General features: G+C 46.6%; 1 protein-coding gene across 1 annotated transcript in view; it reads right to left on the bottom strand.

The window, feature by feature from the left end:
• The window catches only part of LOC137544105 (NACHT, LRR and PYD domains-containing protein 3-like), a 230,620-nt gene that overhangs the window by 27,417 nt on the left and 181,799 nt on the right, over positions 1-21,404 (bottom strand). Inside the window, exon 7 of the mRNA XM_068265174.1 lies at positions 7,778-7,942. Within this exon, the coding sequence (XP_068121275.1) occupies positions 7,778-7,942 (165 nt within the window). The remainder of the gene's footprint in view (positions 1-7,777; positions 7,943-21,404) is intronic.

The following is a 21,404-nucleotide window of genomic DNA, read 5'->3' on the forward strand; positions in this document are numbered from 1 at the left end:
ACGTGAGAAGTGTTTTTTTATGCATGCAGCTACGAAGAGGAATGTGACTGCATTATTAAGGAAATGCATCTGTTGTGGAGTACCAGTGTGTTCATTCAAGGAACTCAAACCAGTGGAATGATCTATGCAGTCAGTTCTAGGATTTATAGTCTAGATAGGCTGCTGGAAAAATACACTGTATATGCAGACTATTGGTATAAACATAGAGCGCATGAGTATTCTATCATAGATTAATACAAATGGTTACTTAGCCTGGAAGCTCAGTGGATTTTTAACCTTTGCACTAGGGTTCCACAGGGACTGAATTCACGGTGGGATCTGGCTCTTATAACACAATAGTGACTCCTTTGTCTCTGCTCTGTGTTTGTGTATTTATTAGCTGCTGTATATTTTGAGATTTTGTCTCCCTTTGGGAAAGAGTGGCTCTAGATAATGTATGTTCAAATGTTCATGATGTTGTGCTGATTGTTGATTGTGTTTAACACCCACATTTGTTGCAAATGCATATTTTTTTTGTGTTTGTGTATTGGTTTTAGATGTGGACATCTACAGTATTTGCAAATATATAAAGGAGAAGGGACTCTTTTTATTATGTATAAGAGTAGCATTGTGGGAGAATCCCTTTGTTACCCCAACCTTCCTGTGTAGGAGGATATAAATGTCTGATGTATGAGTGTTTTACTGTGAGCTATGATTAAGGGCTGAGGCCAGAAAAATGTCAGCTTTTATTTTATGTTGGATACATCCTGAATAGAGATGTCCCGAACCTCCGATTTTAAGTTTGCGAACCTGGTTCGCGAACCTACCGCGAAAGTTCGGTTCGCGCAAATTTTCGTGAATCACAATACACTTCAATGGGGAGGCGAACTTGGAAATGTTAAAAAAATTCTGCTACCCAGAAAATTGATGGTAATACATCTAATACCTGGACAGAAATTTGGTTGAGTGGGATAGACGTCAAAATTCTGTCCATAAATTTCTGTATTTCACACAAACCAGTTTTAAGGTCAGAAATCACATTCACTATTAAATTACAGGCCTAAACTCCTTTATATCATCTTGCATGTATATACATCTATCAAAAAGTGTAACTCCCCTCCTCCCTCCCTCCTCCTCCTCCAGAGGAGGATCTTGTCTTCCAGGGATTTGTAGGATGTCAAAAGCACGCTCACACACATTGGCCAGGAATCAAACCCAGGTCAACTGCTTGGAAGGCAGCTATGCTCACCACTGTATCACCAACACTACAGGCTGAAGCCAGCCTAGCTGGCCTGGGTAGGATGAAAAGCTAGGTGGCCATGCAACCATTCCTGTTAACCTAAAGCTTACTTGTGTCTTACAACACATTGGCTTAAGACTTTACCAAACCTAATGCTCCAATATGGGGAAGCTTCTCTGTTTGCTGTTTTTTTTTTAATTTAAGTGTGGTGTCACAGTTCACTCATCTCTTCAACTAGAAAAAAGGCCCAGGAGTAGTCTTAGCTACTCTAATATCTATGTTACGGCAGGGCCCTTATTACACTTTCTCTTACAGGGCTATGGAAACCGTTTTGCCCATGTGATGTGAGGTTGCTTTTGACATCCTACGAATCCCTAAGCAAGCTCATTTTTATCTTGGGTATATCACAATGGTACATGCTAGGCTGGCTTCAGCCTGTAGTGTTGGTGGTATAGTGATGAGCATAGCTGCCTTCCAAGCAGTTGACCTGGGTTCGATTCCTGGCCAATGTATGTGAGGTTGCTTTTGACATCCTACAAATCCCTAAGCAAGCTAATTTTTCTCTTGGGTGTATCACAATGATACATGCTAGGCTGGCTTCAGCCTGTAGTGTTAGTGGTATAGTGGTAAGCATAGCTGCCTTCCAGGCAGTTGACCTGGGTTCGATTCCTGGCCAATGTATGTGAGGTTGCTTTCGACAACCTACAAATCCCTAAGCAAGCTCATTTTTATCTTGGATATATCACAATGGTACTTGCTAGGCTGGCTTCAGCCTGTAGTGTTGGTGGTATAATGGTGAGCATAGCTGCCTTCCAAGCAGTTGACCTGGGTTTGATTCCTGGCCAATGTATGTGAGGTTGCTTTTGACATCCTACAAATCCCCAAGCAAGGTTATTTTTATCTTGGGTATATCACAATGGTACATGCTAGGCTGTCTTGAGCCTGTAGTGTTGGTGGTATAGTGGTGAGCATAGCTGCCTTCCAAGCAGTTGACCTGGGTTTGATTTCTGACCAATGTATGAGAGGTTGCTTTTGACATCCTACAAATCCCTAAGCAAGCTAATTTTTCTCGTGGGTATATCGCAATGGTACATGCTAGGCTGGCTTCAGCCTGTAGTGTTGGTGGTATAGTGGTAAGCATAGCTGCCTTCCAAACAGTTGACCTGGGTTCGATTCCTGGCCAATGTATGAGAGGTTGCTTTTGACATCCTACAAATCCCTAAGCAAGCTCATTTTTATCTTGGGTATATCACAATGATACATGCTAGGCTGGCTTCAGCCTGTAGTGTTGGTGGTATAGTGGTGAGCATAGCTGCCTTCAAAGCAGTAGACCTGGGTTCGATTCCTGGCCAATGTATGTGAGGTTGCTTTTGACATCCTACAAATCCCTAAGCAAGCTCATTTTTCTCTTGGGTATATCACAATGGTACATGCTAGGCTGGCTTCAGCCTGTAGTGTTAGTGGTATAGTGGTGAGCATAGCTGCCTTCCAAGCAGTTGACCTGGGTTTGATTCCTGGCCAATGTATGTGAGGTTGCTTTTGACATCCTACAAATCCTTAAGCAAGCTCATTTTCTTCTTGGGTATATCACAATGATACATGCTAGGCTGGCTTCAGCCTGTAGTGTTGGTGGTATAGTGGTGAGCATAGCTGCCTTCCAAGCAGCTGACCTGGGTTCGATTCCTGGCCAATGTATGTGAGGTTGCATTTGACATCCTACAAATCCCAAAGCAAGCTCATTTTTCTCTTGGGTATATCGCAATGGTACATGCTAGGATGGCTTCAGCCTGTAGTGTTGGTGGTATAGTGGTGAGCATAGCTGCCTTCCAAGCAGTTGACCTGGCTGTGATTCTTGGCCAATGTATGCGAGCGTGCTTTTGACATCCAACAAATCCCTGGAAGACAAGATCCTCCTCCTCCGGGGGAGGAAGGGAAAAAAGCACAAGATTAGCTTTTAAAAGAGTTGTTGTGGGGTGCAATCAGACAGGAACAAGCCTACAAGAGCCTAACTAAGCTTTCCCTAGCAGAGTCTGCCAGCAGCTGGCCCTTCACTAATTACTACAGGCACAGGAGTGAGTAAAATGGCCGGAGGACCTTGCCTTTTATAAGGGGGGAGTGGCTCCAGGGGTGAGTGTATGCCTGATTGGCTCTCCTGTGCCTGCTGACTGTGATGTAGAGGGTAAAAGTTGACTCTAATGGAGCATTATGGGGGCGCACCGAACTTCCGCAAAAGTCCGCTAAAGTCTGCGAACTGCGGAAGTTCGCCGGGAACCGTTCGGGCCATCTCTAATCCTGAATAAAGTGAACCAGTTTGGTGCGGAACCCCCTTGTTTGTCTCCACTGCAATGGGTGTCATATATACACAGAGCCAGGTATACTGGGGGCTGCAGTATGGATGTAGCCCCAAACCAGCAACAATCCTCCCATAATCCCTCCTCCAGTCACTGCAATGGGTGTCACATATACACAGAGCCAGGTGTACTGGGGGCTGCAGTATGGATGTACCCCCAAACCAGCCACAATCCCCCATAATCCCTCCCCAGTCACTGCAATGGGTGCCACATATACACAGAGCCAAGTGTACTGGGGACTGCAGTATGGATGTACCCCCAAACCAGCCACAATTCCCCCACAATCCCTCCCCAGTCACTGCAATGGATGTCACATATACATAGAGCCAGGTGTACTGGGGGCTGCACTATGGATGTACCCCCAAACCAGCCACAATCCCCCATAATCCCTCTACAGTCACTGCAATGGGTGTCACATATAGACAGAGCCAGGTGTACGGGGGGGCTGCAGTATGGATGTACCCCCAAACCAGCCACAATCCCCCATAATCCCTCCCCAGTCACTGCAATGGGTGTCACATATACACAGAGCCAGGTGTACTGGGGGCTGCAGTATGGATGTACCCCCAAGCCAGCCATAATCCCCCCATAATCCCTCCCCCAGTCACTGCAATGGGTGTCACATATACACAGAGCCAGGTGTACTGGGGGCTGCAGTATGGATGTACCCCCAAACCAGCCATAATCCCCCCATAATCCCTCCCCCAGTCACTGCAATGGGTGTCACATATACACAGAGCCAGGTGTACTGGGGGCTGCAGTATGGGTGTACCCCCAAACCAGCCACAATCCACCCATAATCCCTCCCCCAGTCACTGCAATGGGTGTCACATATACACAGAGCCAGGTGTACTGGGGGCTGCAGTATGGATGTACCCCCAAACCAGCCACAATCCCCCATAATCCCTCCCCAGTCACATATATACAGAGCCAGGTGTACTGGGGGCTGCAGTATGGATGTACCTCCAAACCAGCCACAATCCCCCATAATCCCTCCCCAGTCACATATACACAGAGCCAGGTGTACTGGGGGCTGCAGTATGGATGTACCCCCAAACCAGCCACAATCCCCCCATAATCCCTCCCCAGTCACTGCAATGGGTGTCACATATACACAGAGCCAGGTGTACTGGGGCTGCAGAATGGATGTACCCCCAAACCAGCCACAACCCCCATAATCCCTCCCCAGTCACATATATACAGAGCCAGGTGTACTGGGGCTGCAGTATGGATGTACCCCCAAACCAGCCACAACCCCCATAATCCCTCCCCAGTCACTGCAATGGATGTCACATATACAGTGGTGTGAAAAACTATTTGCCCCCTTCCTGATTTCTTATTCTTTTGCATGTTTGTCACACTTAAATGTTTCTGCTCATCAAAAACCGTTAACTATTAGTCAAACATAACATAATTGAACACAAAATGCAGTTTTAAATGATGGTGTAACGATTGGTGTCAGCAACAGCTTTTCTGATTACTGATGATCTGCAGTATCACCACTAATGCAGATGCTATATCTGATTATATGGTGATCTGCAGAATCACCAATAATGCTGATATAGCGCCACTAAGGTACTTGATTCGTGTAGGGTGTTTGGTGCAACAGTAATACAAAGAGCACAGGCAATAGATCAGAATCTCCTGAGGTGCAGGAGATTCTGACTGCATCAATGTAAATCACAAGTAATGATTCAGATACTACTGCAGCCGAGGATCTCAAGTGCTGGGAGATCACGGTCTGCAATGAGATTGAATCACCTGAGTGGAAGAGGTGATTCAGACAGTACTGCAGCCGAGGATCACCTAAGCAGTAGGAGATCCCGGCTAGGACAATGAATCACCTGGATGGAAGTTGGTGATTCAGACAGTACTGCAGCCGAAGATTGCTACTGGACACAATCTCGGCTGAGCAATAGCCACTCTAACACTGACGTGACTAAGGTGCTATTGCAGCAGTAAGAGAAGGCTGAACACAGTGCAGCTGTAGTGATTCAGAACTTACTGCGGAAGTATATTCCCGAGGAGCGGGAACAACAAGAACCCCTCAGCCTAGGCTAGGCCCAGTGCTGTGGGTAGAGTAGTCAGACAGGCAAATTCGGCAACACACGGACAGAGGCAGTACAGAAGCAAGAGGCAAGATCAGAGTAGTGTCACAGGCTGAGTTCGGCAACTAGATCAGATAGGCAACGGCACAGAATCAGAAGACAGAAGAGTAGTCAAGGCAAGCAAAGGGTCATAACAAATAATACAGTTCAATTAGTACTTTAAGCTATCAAAGAATCTGACTAAGTGTGGATCCCCAGCTCCTGCTGGTTCTAGCACACTGTGGGATCTGACTCAGGTCTGAGAGCTAACACATATAGGGCCTGATTCACAAAGCGGTGCAAACTTTTTCGCGGACTTTTGCGCGCGCAAAGTGCTGCAATCGCGCGAATGGGAAATGACTGTGCGGCGGAAGCCGCCGGCTGAGATGCAGAGACCGCCGCCATGTTGCTTACCGCGGCGGCGGTACTTCTGCTAGCCCTTACAGATGGTTTTTATTATTTAGTGAGAAAAAAAAACTCAAAACCTACATGGCCCTGTGTGAAAAAGAAATTGCCCCTGAACCTAATAACTGGTTGGGCCACCCTTAGCAGCAATAACGGCAATCAAGCGTTTGCGATAACTTGCAACGAGTCTTTTACAGCGCTCTGGAGGAATTTTGGCCCACTCATCTTTGCAGAATTGTTGTAATTCAGCTTTATTTGAGGGTTTTCTAGCATGAACCGCCTTTTTAAGGTCATGCTACAACATCTCAATAGGATTCAGGTCAGGACTTTGACTAGGCCACTCCAAAGTCTTCATTTTGTTTTTCTTCAGCCATTCAGAGGTGGATTTTCTGGTGTGTTTTGGGTCATTGTCCTGCTGCAGCACCCAAGATCGCTTTAGCTTGAGTTGACAAACAGATGGCCGGACATTCTCCTTCAGGATTTTTTGGTAGACAGTAGAATGGTTCCATCTATCACAGCAAACCTTCCAGGTCCTGAAGCAGCAAAACAACCCCAGACCATCACACTACCACCACCATATTTTACTGTTGATATGATGTTTTTTTGCTGAAATACTGTGTTACTTCTACGCCTGATGTAACGGGACACGCACCTTCCAAAAAGTTCGACTTTTGTCTCGTCGGTCCACAAGGTATTTTCCCAAAAGTCTTGGCAATCATTGAGATTTTTTTTAGCAAAATTGAGACGAGCCTTAATGCTTTTTTTGCTTAAAAGTGGTTTGCGCCTTGGATATCTGCCATGCAGGTCGTTTTTGCCCAGTGTCTTTCTTATGGTGGAGTCGTGAACACTGACCTTAATTGAGGCAAGTGGGGCCTGCAGTTCTTTAGATGTTATCCTGGGGTCTTTTGTGGCCTCTCGGATGAGTTTTCTCTGCGCTCTTGGTGTAATTTTGGTCGGCCGGCCACTCCTGGAAAGGATCATCACTGTTCCATGTTTTTGCCATTTGTGGATGATGGCTTTCACTGTGGTTCACTGGAGTCCCAAAGCTTTATAAATGGCTTTATAACCTTTACCAGACTGATAGATCTCAATTACAGTACTTTTGTTCTCATTTGTTCCTGAATTTCTTTGGATCTTGGCATGATGTCTAGCTTTTGAGGTGCTTTTGGTCTACTTCTCTGTGTCAGATAGCTCCTATTTAAGTGATTTCTTGATTGAAACAGGTGTGGCAGTAATCAGGCCTGGGGGTGACTACAGAAATTGAACTCAGGTGTGATAAACCACAGTTAAGTTATTTTTTAACAAGGGGGGCAATCACTTTTTCACACAGGGCCATGTAGATTTGGAGTTTTTTTTCTCACTAAATAATAAAAACCATCATTTAAAACTGCATTTTGTGTTCAATTATGTTATCTTTGACTAATAGTTAACGGTTTTTGATGAGCAGAAACATTTAAGTGTGACAAACATGCAAAAGAATAAGAAATCAGGAAGGGGGCAAATAGTTTTTCACACCACTGTACATAGAGCCAGGTGTACTGGGGGGGCAGTATGGATGTACCCCCAAACCAGCCACAATCCCCCCCCCCCCCATAATCCCTCCCCCAGTCACTGCAATGGGTGTCACTATTGGGGATGTGAGGATGGAAATTGATGATGAAATAAAGGGAAATAATTCTGCAGATCTCTGCTGCAATCAGGGCTGTTATACTCACTCTAATTCCTCTATCCGGCTTGTTGTCAGAGCCGCCATCAGGACACTGAATTCATCACCCCCCAGCCTGTTAGTAGACAGGTGCAGCTTCCTCAGAGTCTGGTTATTCATTATCCAGGATGCCAGGTGGGGGCAGCAACTGGAGGGCAGAGCATTATTCCCCAAGCTGCAGGAGCAGAGAAGAATATTACCAGAAATCTATAAAAGCTGCATACAATTTGTATTTAAACGATCTTTAAAATAAAAATGCCGTCCATACATATGTCCTCAGCTAGAGGGCAGCATAATGTTATTAGGTTAATGAACAAGACAGAGACTGAGAGACTGTGGGTTTGTTTTAAACCTGAATCCATTCTTAAAGGGAACATATACTGAGAAGGATATGGATTTTGCCTTTTAACCCTCCTGGCGGTTTATTAAAAATCCGCCAGGGGGCAGCAAAGTCTTTTTTTAAATTTTTTTTTGTTTTTTTTCATGTAGCGAGACAAAGTCTCGCTACATGATAGTCGCTGCTCAGCGGCATCCCCCCAGCCCCTGGGGGCGATCGGAGATCAGGAGATCCCGTTCAAAGAACGGGATCTCCTGGAGGGCTTCCCCCGTCACCATGGCGACGGGCGGCATGACGTCACCGACGTCGTGACGTCATTGGGAGTCCCGATCTACCCCTTAGCGCTGCCTGGCACTGATTGGCCAGGCAGCGCACGGGGTCTGGGGGGGGGCTCACGGCGCGGGGAGCGCCGCGTAATCAGCACAGAGCGGCGGCGATCAGAGGGCACACGCAGCTAGCAAAGTGCTAGCTGCGTGCTGCAAAAAAAAAAAATTATCAAAATCGGCCCAGCAGGGCCTGAGAAATCCCCCTGCGCGGCATAGCACGGGCTTACCGCCAGGGAGGTTAAAATAATACCAGTTGCCTGACTCTCCTGCTGATCCTGTGTCTCTAATACTTTAAGTCACAGCCCCTCAACAAGCATGCAGATCAGGTGTTCTGACTGGATTAGCTGCATGCTTGTTTCAGATGAGTGATTCAGGCACTACACTATTACTGGCAGGGTTGTCAAACTTTGCACAGCTGGTCACTGGGTGACTGGAACTAATATTCAGGAAAAAGGGTGGAGCCTACAACAGCCAATCAAAATTCTCCTGTTGATTTTCAAGGGGAATATTTACATTGCTGCCATTCTCACACTGTTAATAGCAGGTGCCTCAAACCTGGTACAGTTCGTCACTGGGTAACTGGGGTTCAAATTCAGAAAGGGGGCGGATTCACAAACAGCCAATCATATTTGTTTAATTTCAATGGGAATATACAAATTATTGATACCAGGGACCCCAAAGCTCATAAGCTTGGTAATTGAGTGACTGCATGTCAAGGTTAGAAAAAGTGGGCAGCGCCAACACTACATTTTTTATATGGGAAAATATAAACTGCAACCATTCTTACACTGTTAATGGCAGTGTTCTCAAACTTGGCACAGTTGGTCACTGGGTGACTGGGATTGATTGATTTTCAAGGGCATTATTTACATTGCTGCCCTTCATACACTCCCAGTGGCAGAGGCCTCAAATCTGGTACAGTCAGTCACTGGGAGACTGGGGTTTAAAATTCTGAAAAGGGGACGAGCCACAAACAGCCAAGTAGATTTGTTTAATTTCAGTGGGAAATTACAACTTTTTATTTTTTATTTTTTTTTATAAAGAGCTTTATTGTACAATAAGGCAGATACAACAACAAGCTAGAGATAGCAGAACAAATACAAAAAAAAAAGAATAATATCAAACATGGATACACATCCTACGCATATATATATTGAAGAGCGAAATACCAATGTCCATACCGTTGGGAAATTACAACTGATTGATGCCAAGGACCCCAAAGCTCATAAACTTGGTCAATGAGTGACTGTATGTAAAGGTTAGAAATAGTGGGCGAAGCCAAAACAACTATGGGAAAATATAGACATTCTTACACTGTTAATGGCAGGGTTCTCAAACTTGACACAGTTGGTCACAGGGTGACTGGGATTAATATTCAGGAAAGTGGGTGGAGCCTACAAAAGCCAATCAAAATTCACCCAATGAATTTTTAACTGCTGCCATTCTTACACTGTTAATGGCAGAGGCCTCAAACCTGCTACAACAGGTCATTAATAAATGGGGTTCAAATTCACAAAAGAGGGTGAAGTCACAAACAGCCAATCAGATATTATTGCTGGATAAACTGCTTCCATTCACACAATTTTAATACCAGTAACCCGAAAGCTCAAAACTTGGTCATTGTGTGTCAAGATTACAACAAGTGGGTGGAGTCAAAAACAGATTTCCCTGGCAAAATGTAAACTGCAGCCCTTCTTCACTGTTAATGGCAGGGTACTCAAACTTTGCACAGTTGGTTATTGGGGGACTGGGATTAATATTCAGAAAAGTGGGTTGAGCCTAAAAAAGCTAATTAAAATTCACCGGTTGTTTTCCAAAGGGGCACAAGACTCAAACCTGGTACAGTTGGTCATTGGTCACTGGGGTTCAAATTCAGAAAAGGGGGCGGAGCCACAGCCAATCAGATTTGTTTCATTTCACTGAGAAAATACAAATTATTGATGTCAAGGACCCCAAAGCTCACACAATTGGTCATTGAGTGACTGTGTATCCAGGTTACAAAAAAGTGGGCGGAGCCAAAAACACATTTTACTGGGAAAACAAACTGCAGCCATTCTTACACTGTTAATGGCAGGGTTCTCAAACTTTGCCCAGATGATCACTGGGTGACTGATTAATATTTAGGGAGATGGTTGGAGCCTATAATAGCCAATCAAAATTCATTTGTTGATTTTCAAGGGGAGTACTTAAATTGCTGCCATTTTTACACTTTTAATAGCAGATGTCTCAAACCTGCTACAGTTGGTCATTGGTTGACTGGGTTTCAAATGCTGGAGAGGGGCGAAGCCACAGACAGCCTATTGTTATGATCATGTCCGCAGCGTTTACTGCTGGCTGCAGTGGTATTGTAACCCAAGCAGTTCTGATGTCATTACATGCATTTTCTTGCATAGTTTGGTTTGCACTTAAACTAGTTGCTGATTCCATCTGCAGTCACTCTGAAATTAATGACAGTTTAACATGCTCTTGTGTAAACAAACATTGTCTGCTGCAGTGGAGGGGCAGTCCCTTTCCTGCAGGCTGCATATCATTGTCTGCCTTTTCCTGCTATCAGCCTGTGATTAATTACCATTCACTTGTGTGGGAATCTGCAGGTCTGCTCCCATTGGATGACCTCAGTATAAAGAACTGCTTCCTGCAATGTCTCATGGGCTACCATAGTCTCAGATTGTATCTGTTACTCTGCTCGTGCCCCACCTCGTTCCTGGTCCGTGTGGACTGCGCTGACTCCTGCGAAGGGGTCAGCGAGTCCTCCTAGTTCTGCTCTTGTTCTAGAAGTTGCTACTTGCTTGTCTTGTGTCATATATTGGTTCATCGCCAATATATACGCATACTTGCGCATTTTGTTATTTTCCTTGTATTTGTGTTACGTTGATATATCAGTGTCGCTGATATATACGTACACGAACTGTTTATTTCCTGTGTTCAGTTAGTCAGTTTTCCAGCACGTTTTGGTAGTTTGCGCGTACCGTGAACACCCGTGCTGAGCTAGTTATCCTGTTCCTGGTCCTGTTTGTGGATTGCGTTCATCTCTGCGAAGAGATAGCGAATCCTTCTGAGTCCTGTTCCCTGTATTACTCCAGTCCTAGTCAGCGTTCCTGCTTATGTCATATATCGGTTCATTGCCGATATATACATATGTTAGTCAGACCTTACAAAGAGTTTCATTGATAGCTGTAATTGTAATACGCTAGGAAAACATACTTATTGTATATTTATCTGTGTTACGTTCATTTGTCTCGATCCTGCTATTTTCTGACTATCCTGTCCTGTCTTTGTGAGGCACGCCATCGCCGCAACGCATTGGCTGCCTCATTCCAGTCTGTCTGGTTTTGGACGCTTGCTGTCGCTAAGTAGCCGCTAGCTAGCAAGCGTTCATTCTGTCTACTTATTCTGATCTCCTCAGTCCTGGTTTATGCGCTCAGCGCTACTTTGCGCTGAGACGTTATTACGAAAGTGTTGTTTGTGGCTGTTCGGATGTGCGCCACAATCTCCTATTGGAGTCAGTCCTCTCCTCCACTAAACTGGGGATATCCTGATCCCTTGTGCTGGTGTGTGTACCTCCTTCACGTCAGCTTATGTGTTGTATGCTGACTGTGGAGATTACACCTCCAAGCTTAACATTATGGTAGCCCCATTACCAATCCCCATTGTGGGGGGGGGTTCCCAGCAAAAATGACACTGTTTGTTATGGTTCCTGTTCCTTTAAGAAATTTGAGAAGCTCAATTCTGAAACAGAAAATGAGTTTTTTTCTGAATGTGCCAGGTTTCTGGCCAATCCTGAGCTCCAGGCTACTCCTGTTTCAACGTGGGCCCCCCAGCTAGTTTATGTTTTATTTAAGGGAAGATTGTTTCAGTGGGCCTACGATGTCTTGGATCATACCAATTTAAAGGAAAGACCACTGGAATTTCTAGCGTTTGTGATCCATAACTGGCTGCGCAAAACCGATTTGCCTAGCCCTTTTGATAAGCTCCTGGCAGCTTGTCAATCAGCTGCTTCTTCTACTGCCTACAAAAATAATCAGCAAGCAGATAATTGTTCTGATAACTTTTCTTCTGCTAAGGCAGCAGGGTCTAAAGCCAAACGTAAACGCTCCAAAAGAAAAGCGTTACAATCAGCGGAGTCGTTGCCCTTGGCGACTGCGCATCAGATCTGTAATGAGACTCCGCCAGTAGCAGATAATGAAATTCAGTCACCATTCAGGGGAGTCAAATGGACCTATGAAACTACTAATGAACTTTCATTGCTAGCCAGGGAAAATAAAAGTTCTTGTTTAAATGAATTATCTGAATATGATTATGAAGATATATTACAGAGTATTGAACAGATCAATTTATTCGTGCAGCAAGGGAAATTTGCATACACTACAGTTCAACACTTGCTACAGGTATTGGAGATCCTTAGGAATAAGAAATCGGCCAATCACCTGCTAAATAACCCAATGTATGTTTCTGCCACTAACACATTTGCAAACTATGATCAGCCGGAATGCTCAGCTGTTAAATATGCATGGGATCCTCCATTTGAGAAAGGAGAGATGGAAGCCCTGGTCTATGAATGGAAGAAAGATGCAAGTTCATTTTGTCAGTTTTACAGTGCAAAAAGTGAATTAGTATTGAATGCATGCATTAAGTCTGCCTATAACCTAATAAAAACTGGTGTGTGTGGGTATGACTTTGTGGCTCCATTGATCGATGTGTGGAGAATGATTCTGGACGATTTTTATGCGATTCAATCAGTTGATACCAGGGAAGACACACTGTCAAGTGGAGATTGTTCCACTTCCTCAGTTCCTGAGGACTCGCCTGCTTCAGCACCTTTGGCTGATTCAGCGAGTGATTCAGAGCTCCTTTTGTGTGAAATTGAAGTTCCTGCAATTCCACCCTGTACCATGGATAACTCAGTGTTACTTCCCAGTAAGACAGAAATTACTAATACTTCCTTAATCTTGCCCTGCACAAATTTCTCAGCAGAGGACCCAGAGGTCCTGCTGACTTCTGAGTCCAGCCTAGCCAGTACTCATGAGTCTTTGTTCAGTGAAACAGACACCAGAAAAATCTTGCCTGTCTCTGCAAACACTTCTGCAGAAATTACCTGTGTTAATAAAGTTCAACTCCTGTCTGATCCAGCAGATGCCAATAGATGCACTACATCAGTTTCTGAGTCCCAGCAATCCTGTCCAGAAATCTCAGAACCCCAGCATCTGAATTTTCCAATTTCACAATTGAATGGTGATTTAGATGCGCAAACATTGTGTTTTGATCTTCCTGTTTCTACACCTCACTCTAGTTTCATGAATAACTCAGAGCGTCTGCTATGTGAGTCCGAAATCGCAGAATTATTACCGTGTTCAGAAAATGTTCCAGTGAACTTGCCCTGTACCATGAATTGTGCAGTAGATCTCTCCAATGAAACTCAGGTCACAGAATCATTATGCTGTCCAGCAGGTGCTTCCATGGTTTTGCCCTGCAGTGTGGACTGTTCGGTGATCCTGTCCAGTGAAGCTGTGGTCACAGAGTCTTATGCTTCACCCAGTACTTTGGATACTTCAAACCCTCTAGCAGAACAGTCTGAGGCACTGCTTACCTCAGTTGGTGTTGCAGTAATATTCACTTGTCTAGCAGCTGTTTTGGAATTACAGTCTGCTCTAATAAAACTTGATGAATTTCTGCCCAGCGAAGCAGAAGCCATTGAAATATTGTCCTCGTCAGCAAGTGTGTTAGATACCTTGCCCTGTACACAGTCTGATTTAACCAATGTTGTTGAGTCCCTCTCCAGTGTTGTAACAGCCGAGGAACTCCAGCCCTGTCCTCTGAATGTTTCAAAAGTCTTGCCCTGTAACATGGATAATTCTGACTCGCTGGAAAAAATAATAGAAATCTCAGAATTTCAGTCCGGGTTAATGAGTGTTTCTGAAACCCAGCCCTGTATCCTGGAAAATTCTGGTTCTCTGGCCGGTGTGGCAGAAGTTCCTGAGTCCCCTTCCTGTCCAGTGAGTTACTCAGTTTTGCCTAGTTCAGTGGGGATTGCTGCACTACTGACTTGTTTTGCAGCCCTTCATGAGCTCCAATCCAGTGTATTTGATGAGTCTCTGTCTAGTCCAGAAGAAGTTATGGGAACCCTGTCTAGTTCGGTGCATACATCAGAAGATTTGTCCTGTCTTGTAAATGCCCCTGAACATGATTTGTTAATAACTTTGCTGGAATCAGAGACATCTAAGTCTGATCCTGCATTTTTTAGTGAGAATCCAGTAACTGTGAAGTCTAGTCATGATGATTTTTTTTTGCCCAGTCCTGGTTTCGGTCCTACCTTGACTGACTTTGAGGTTTGCAGTTCCTTGACATGCCCAGAAGTCTCTCTTGTGCCAGTGTGCCCAGATGTGCTTCGTATGCCAGAGTGCCCAAGTGTATCTGTGTTGGCGTGCTCACACGCTTCCCTAGTGGAGACATGTTCTGATGTTGCCGGTTGGCCTGCATGCCCGGAGATGGTTCTGGTCCCTAAAAACCCTGATCTTGATGTTTGTCCTTGCGACCCTGACTCTAGAGTTGCCCTGGGTTCCATAGGGGTTCTTGATGGTTCTCCATGTGAGCCTAAGGGGCGTTCTGACCTGTGGGGATCTCTTTGGAGCTTCCAAGTGTTCTGGGAGATCTCTGAGGAAACTTGTCCTGGTACCTTGGACTGGTTCAACGGTGGGTTTTGTGTTGGTGGGGACAGTTCCGGTGGACATTGCAAAGGCTTTGGCGTTTTTGGACAGTCCCGGGAAGGCGGTGGGTATCGCTCAGAGAGTTTCTGGGGGCTTTTCTCTGGAAGTCGTGGTTCTGATGGGTATCACACTGAGGCTTGTGGTGCTGACGGGCATGGTTCTGTAGGTTCTGGTTCTGATGGGTCCAGTCTTGTGGGGACTGATTCTGGAATTTGGTCTTGCCGGGCTGTCCCGGTCATCATGAATTATCAGTCAGATTGTTTTGTTGGGAATTTCAGTTTCGAAAAGCGTCTGGTATCCGCTTTTAAGGGGGGGTAATGTTATGATCATGTCTGCAGCGTTTACTGCTGGCTGCAGTGGTATTGTAACCCAAGCAGTTCTGATGTCATTACATGCATTTTCTTGCATAGTTTGGTTTGCACTTAAACTAGTTGCTGATTCCATCTGCAGTCACTCTGAAATTAATGACAGTTTAACATGCTCTTGTGTAAACAAACATTGTCTGCTGCAGTGGAGGGGCAGTCCCTTTCCTGCAGGCTGCATATCATTGTCTGCCTTTTCCTGCTATCAGCCTGTGATTAATTACCATTCACTTGTGTGGGAATCTGCAGGTCTGCTCCCATTGGATGACCTCAGTATAAAGAACTGCTTCCTGCAATGTCTCATGGGCTACCATAGTCTCAGATTGTATCTGTTACTCTGCTCGTGCCCCACCTCGTTCCTGGTCCGTGTGGACTGCGCTGACTCCTGCGAAGGGGTCAGCGAGTCCTCCTAGTTCTGCTCTTGTTCTAGAAGTTGCTACTTGCTTGTCTTGTGTCATATATTGGTTCATCGCCAATATATACGCATACTTGCGCATTTTGTTATTTTCCTTGTATTTGTGTTACGTTGATATATCAGTGTCGCTGATATATACGTACACGAACTGTTTATTTCCTGTGTTCAGTTAGTCAGTTTTCCAGCACGTTTTGGTAGTTTGCGCGTACCGTGAACACCCGTGCTGAGCTAGTTATCCTGTTCCTGGTCCTGTTTGTGGATTGCGTTCATCTCTGCGAAGAGATAGCGAATCCTTCTGAGTCCTGTTCCCTGTATTACTCCAGTCCTAGTCAGCGTTCCTGCTTATGTCATATATCGGTTCATTGCCGATATATACATATGTTAGTCAGACCTTACAAAGAGTTTCATTGATAGCTGTAATTGTAATACGCTAGGAAAACATACTTATTGTATATTTATCTGTGTTACGTTCATCTATCTCGATCCTGCTATTTTCTGACTATTCCTGTCCTGTCTTTGTGAGGCACGCCATCGCCGCAACGCATTGGCTGCCTCATTCCAGTCTGTCTGGTTTTGGACGCTTGCTGTCGCTAAGTAGCCGCTAGCTAGCAAGCGTTCATTCTGTTTACCTGTCCTGATCTCTTCAGTTCTGGTTTGTGCGCTCAGCGCTACTTAGCGCTGAGACGTTATAGCGAAAGCATTGTTTGTGGCTGTCAGATCTGCACCGGCTCTGTGCGCCACAATCTCCTATTGGAGTCAGTCCTCCCCTCCACTAAACTGGGGATATCCTGATTCCTTGTGCTGGTGTGTGTACCTCCTTCACGTCAGCTTATGCATCACGAGCTGACCGTGGGGAATACACCTCCAAGCGTGACACCTATCTTATTTGTTTAATTTATGTGGGAATATACAAATTATTGATGCCAAAGACCCCAAAGCTCACAAACGTGGTCATTGAGTGTTTGTGTGTTAGGGTTAGGAAAAGTGAATGGAGCCACCAGCCAAATATATACCCGAGCAACGCCGGGTCATCAGCTAGTAGTTAGATAAACAGGCCTATTTACACACTCAACCATCCAATAGTGTTGCAGAACAGAACAACAGGACTGTAACGATCGGTGTCAGCAACCAGAGAGAACATCTGATCCTTGGCGATCTGCAGTATCCCCAAGAATACAGATATACTTGATTATTGAGGATCTGCAGAATCGCCAATAATCAGATATGTCTAACCTCTAGACACCTGGACGTGTGAGTGTTTTGGTGCAACAGTACCTTTGGACCACCGGGGTAGCAGGTGGTCCAATACGTAGAGAAGACTCTACTGCAGTCAAGGACTCCAGGAGGATGAGTCCCTGCCTGGTTTGCAGGGAGCCCCTTCAGAGAGATAGGGGACCCTGCCAGAAGGCTGGACACCCCGAGGGGTGAGCAACCGCAAGGAAGGTCGGACAGGCCGGGTCGGCAACACATGGGCAGACAAGGTACAGAGACAGTAGGCTGATTCGGTAACCAGAGACAGGCAGAGTCGGCAACAGGAGATCAGATGTGCAAAGGTACCGAGTCAGAAAGCAGTAGCGTAGTCAGGGAAGTAACAGGTCATAACAGATACACAGTATTCCTAGTCTTGGGTGTGAGGGCCGTGATCTCAACACCCTGGAACTATGCTAGAGAATAACACAGATGATATACAGTATTCCTAGTCTTGGGTGTGAGGGTCGTGATCTCAACACCCTGGAACTATGCTAGAGAATAACACAGATGATATACAGTATCTGGCTAAGTATGGATTCCCAGGTCCTCCTGGTTCCACCACACTAAAGGATCTGACTAAGGTCTGAGTGCTAACACGTAAGTATTCGCAACGCCAGACAACCAGCAACTGAACAGCAAGAGATATATATAGTAAAGCGCCCCCCAGCTCCCATCAACCAATCACTCGCTGAGCAGGAGTCAGCTGACCGCCCTGATCAGCTGACCTTCCTCCTATTGGCATAAAGAGCCTGTCTTGCAGCGCGCGCGCGCGCGCGTAGCTCCATCTGTGTGCACTACTAGGACCAGAAACCCCAGAGGCATGTTGCTGCGGAGATACCGCCGTCCTGGACGCGGAATCCGCCGCCTTGCCGTCAGAACCGGCGGCGGCCTCCACGCCATTCTTCCCATGTGCTCCATTAGTTCCAGCCGCCTGCTGACGCGGACCAACCGCCGCGTCAGACGCGGAATCAGCCGCCCTGCTGTCAGAATACGCGGCGGCTATTCCGCGGTTCCTCACAGTACCCCCCCCCCCCCCCCCCCCCCCCAGGAGTGGACTCCGGACACCTTCCACCAGGCTTTCCAGGATGTAAGTCATGGAACTCTTTTTTCAAATCTTCCGCATGCATGCGGCAATCTGGCACCTAAGATCTTTCCTCTATACCAGTGGTTCCCAACCTTTTCCGGCCCAGGGAACACTTTCTGACCAAATTTTTCTCCGGGGAACGGTGGGGGGGTTGGGGGGGCGGGTGTTTGCGCGACCTAGTGGACAGTGCCGTGCGCAGCAGGCTATTGGGGGGGGGGGGGGGGCTGGGGTGCGGCTGCATAGCTAGCATAGTTGCCCCAGTGTAGGAGGGAGTTTAGTTGCCTCAGTATAGCTAGTATAGTGCCCCCAGTATAGCTACTATAGTGCCCCCAGTATAGCCAGTATAGTGCCCCCAGTATAGTGCCCCAGTATAGCCAGAATAGAGCCACAGTATAGCTACAGTATAGCTAGTATAGTGCCCCAGTATAGGTCCCCAGTATAGCTAGTATAGTGCCCCAGTATAGCCAGTATAGTGCTCCCAGTATAGTGCCCCAGTATAGCCAGTATAGTGCCCCAGTATAGCCAGAATAGTGCCCCAGTATAGCCAGTATAGTGCCCCAGTATAGCCAGAATAGTTGCCCCAGTATAGCCAGAATAGTGCCCCAGTATAGCCAGAATAGTGCCCCAGTATAGCTAGTATAGTGCCCCAGTATAGCCAGTATAGTGCCCCCAGTATAGCCAGTATAGTGCCCCAGTATAGCCAGTATAGTGCCCCAGTATAGCCAGAATAGTGCCCCAGTATAGCCAGTATAGTGCCCCCAGTATAGCCAGTAACAGTATAGCCAGTATAGTGCCCCCAGTATAGTGCCCCAATATAGCCAGAATAGTGCCCCAGTAAAGCTAGTATAGTGCCCCAGTGTAGCCAGTATGGGTAGGTGGTGCCCCCCGCCCGTCCCTGCCGCTGTTATTACCTTAACAGCTGCCGCTCTCCCCTCTCCAGTGCATGTGTTTATTCAAGGCAAGCAGTGTATCTCCCGGCTGCTCTGTGATGCGACAGGAAGCAGGGCAGCGGCTTCCTGTAGCGGCAATATGTATCGCCGTTACTATGGTAACCGAGCCCTGATTCCTGATCACAGAGCAGCCGGGAGATACGCTGCTTGCCTTAAATAAACACATGCGCTGGAGAGGGGAGAGCGGCCGCTGCTAAGGTAATAGCAGCGGCGGCTGCGGGGACGTGCGGGAGGGGGGGGGAAGAGGACGGCACACCAGGCAACATGCCGCGGCACACTGGTTGAAAAACGCTGCTCTATACCATATCCTTTCCAGTGGACCAGATATTGCACAGAATTCTGCACAAGGCGAGAATCCAGAAACTTTTCAATCTCATACTCTGGTTGGTCATCCAACAACACGGGGGGGGGGGGGGGGGGGGGGAGAGGAGTCTACCTGCACAGCTGGTTTCAACAGGGACACATGGAATGATCTCACACCTTTCATACTGGCTGGGAGATCAACAGCATATGTGACATTATTGATCTTCTTGGCCACTGGAAATGGTCCTATAAATTTAGGACCTAGCTTGGGTGACAATTGTTTCAGGGCCAAATGGCGAGTTGAAACCCATACCAGGTCTCCTGGGGAGAATCTCCACTCTTCAGACCGATGTTTATCCGCCTGCTTCTTCTGGGTTTGGGAAGCTTTCCCTAGGTTTCTCTTAACCATTCCCCAAATCTCTTTCAGGGCCCTCTGCCAGTCCTCCAGGGCTGGAAACGGAGTTGACGCGACTGGCAGAGGAGCAAACTTAGGTGATCTCCCTGACACCACTTGGAAAGGGGAATACCCAGAAGAAGAGCTCCTCAGGTTGTTGTGCGCAAACTCTGCGAACGGCAAAAACTTTAACCAATCAGTTTGCGCATCAGCAACATAGCACCTGAGGAATTGTTCCAGAGATTGGTTAACTCTCTCGGTCTGGCCGTTGGTCTGAGAATGGTAGCCTGATGAGAAAGCGAGTTCCATGTCTAATTGATGGCAAAAGGCCCTCCAAAATTTTGAAACAAATTGGACTCCCCGATCTGACACGACATTTTCTGGAATGCCATGCAGTCGGAAGATGTGTTGGATGAAGAGATCACCCAATTCCTGGGCCGAGGGGAGTCCTTTCTGAGGGACAAAGTGAGCCATCTTACTGAAACGATCTACTACCACCCAAATGACCGACTTGCCTTCAGACCGAGGGAGTTCACCAACAAAATCCATGGAAATGTGAGTCCAGGGTTCACTGGGGACCGGCAAGGGTTGTAAGGTGCCAACAGGGGCCTGACGAGAGGGCTTACTCCTTGCACAGATCAAGCACTCTCTTACAAATTCTTTACAATCAGAAGCTAGACTAGGCCACCAGGCACACCTGGCCAGCAACTCCTGAGTTCTGGTGGCACCCGGATGACCGGCATTCTTGTGAGAATGGAAAAACTGCAGAATTTGTGAACGGAAGGGTAGTGGCACAAACATGACCCCTTCTGGCTTCCCCTCTGGAACATCCTGTTGGTAAGGACTCAAAGTGGCTGACCAATCTCTCCAAGTCTCAGTGGCTGCTAGGACTACCTTAGGAGGCAGGATAGTCTCAGGATCAGCGGGCTGCACGGACTTGGGCTCAAAACACCTAGAGAGCGCATCGGACTTGATATTCTTACTTCCGGGAGTATATGTGATTCCAAATCTAAATCTTGCAAAAAACAGGGACCAGCGGGCCTGACGAGGTCTAAGTCTCTTAGCCCCCTCGATATACTCCAAATTTTTGTGGTCTGTGTAAACTGTGATAACATGTTCTGCACCCTCCAACCAGTGTCGCCATTCCTCAAAAGCTAACTTGATGGCCAGGAGCTCTCGGTTGCCAATGTCATAATTTTTCTCGGCCGGTGAAAATCTGCAAGAAAAATAAGCACATGGATGCAGCGTGCCCTGCAAACCTGACCTCTGTGACAACACTGCTCCTACCCCCACCTCTGAGGCATCAACCTCCACAATGAACGGAAAGGCGACATCAACATGCCTCAGTATTGGGGCAGAACAAAACAGTTTCTTCAAGGTTGAGAAGGCCATATGAGCCTCAGGTGACCAATGATGAGTGTCAGCCCCTTTCTTGGTGAGACTGGTGAGAGGAGAGACGATGGTAGAGTAGCCTTTTATAAACCTTCTGTAGTAATTGGCAAACCCCAGGA

Source organism: Hyperolius riggenbachi, chromosome 1, assembly GCF_040937935.1.
Source record: "Hyperolius riggenbachi isolate aHypRig1 chromosome 1, aHypRig1.pri, whole genome shotgun sequence".
Lineage (NCBI taxonomy): Eukaryota > Metazoa > Chordata > Amphibia > Anura > Hyperoliidae > Hyperolius > Hyperolius riggenbachi.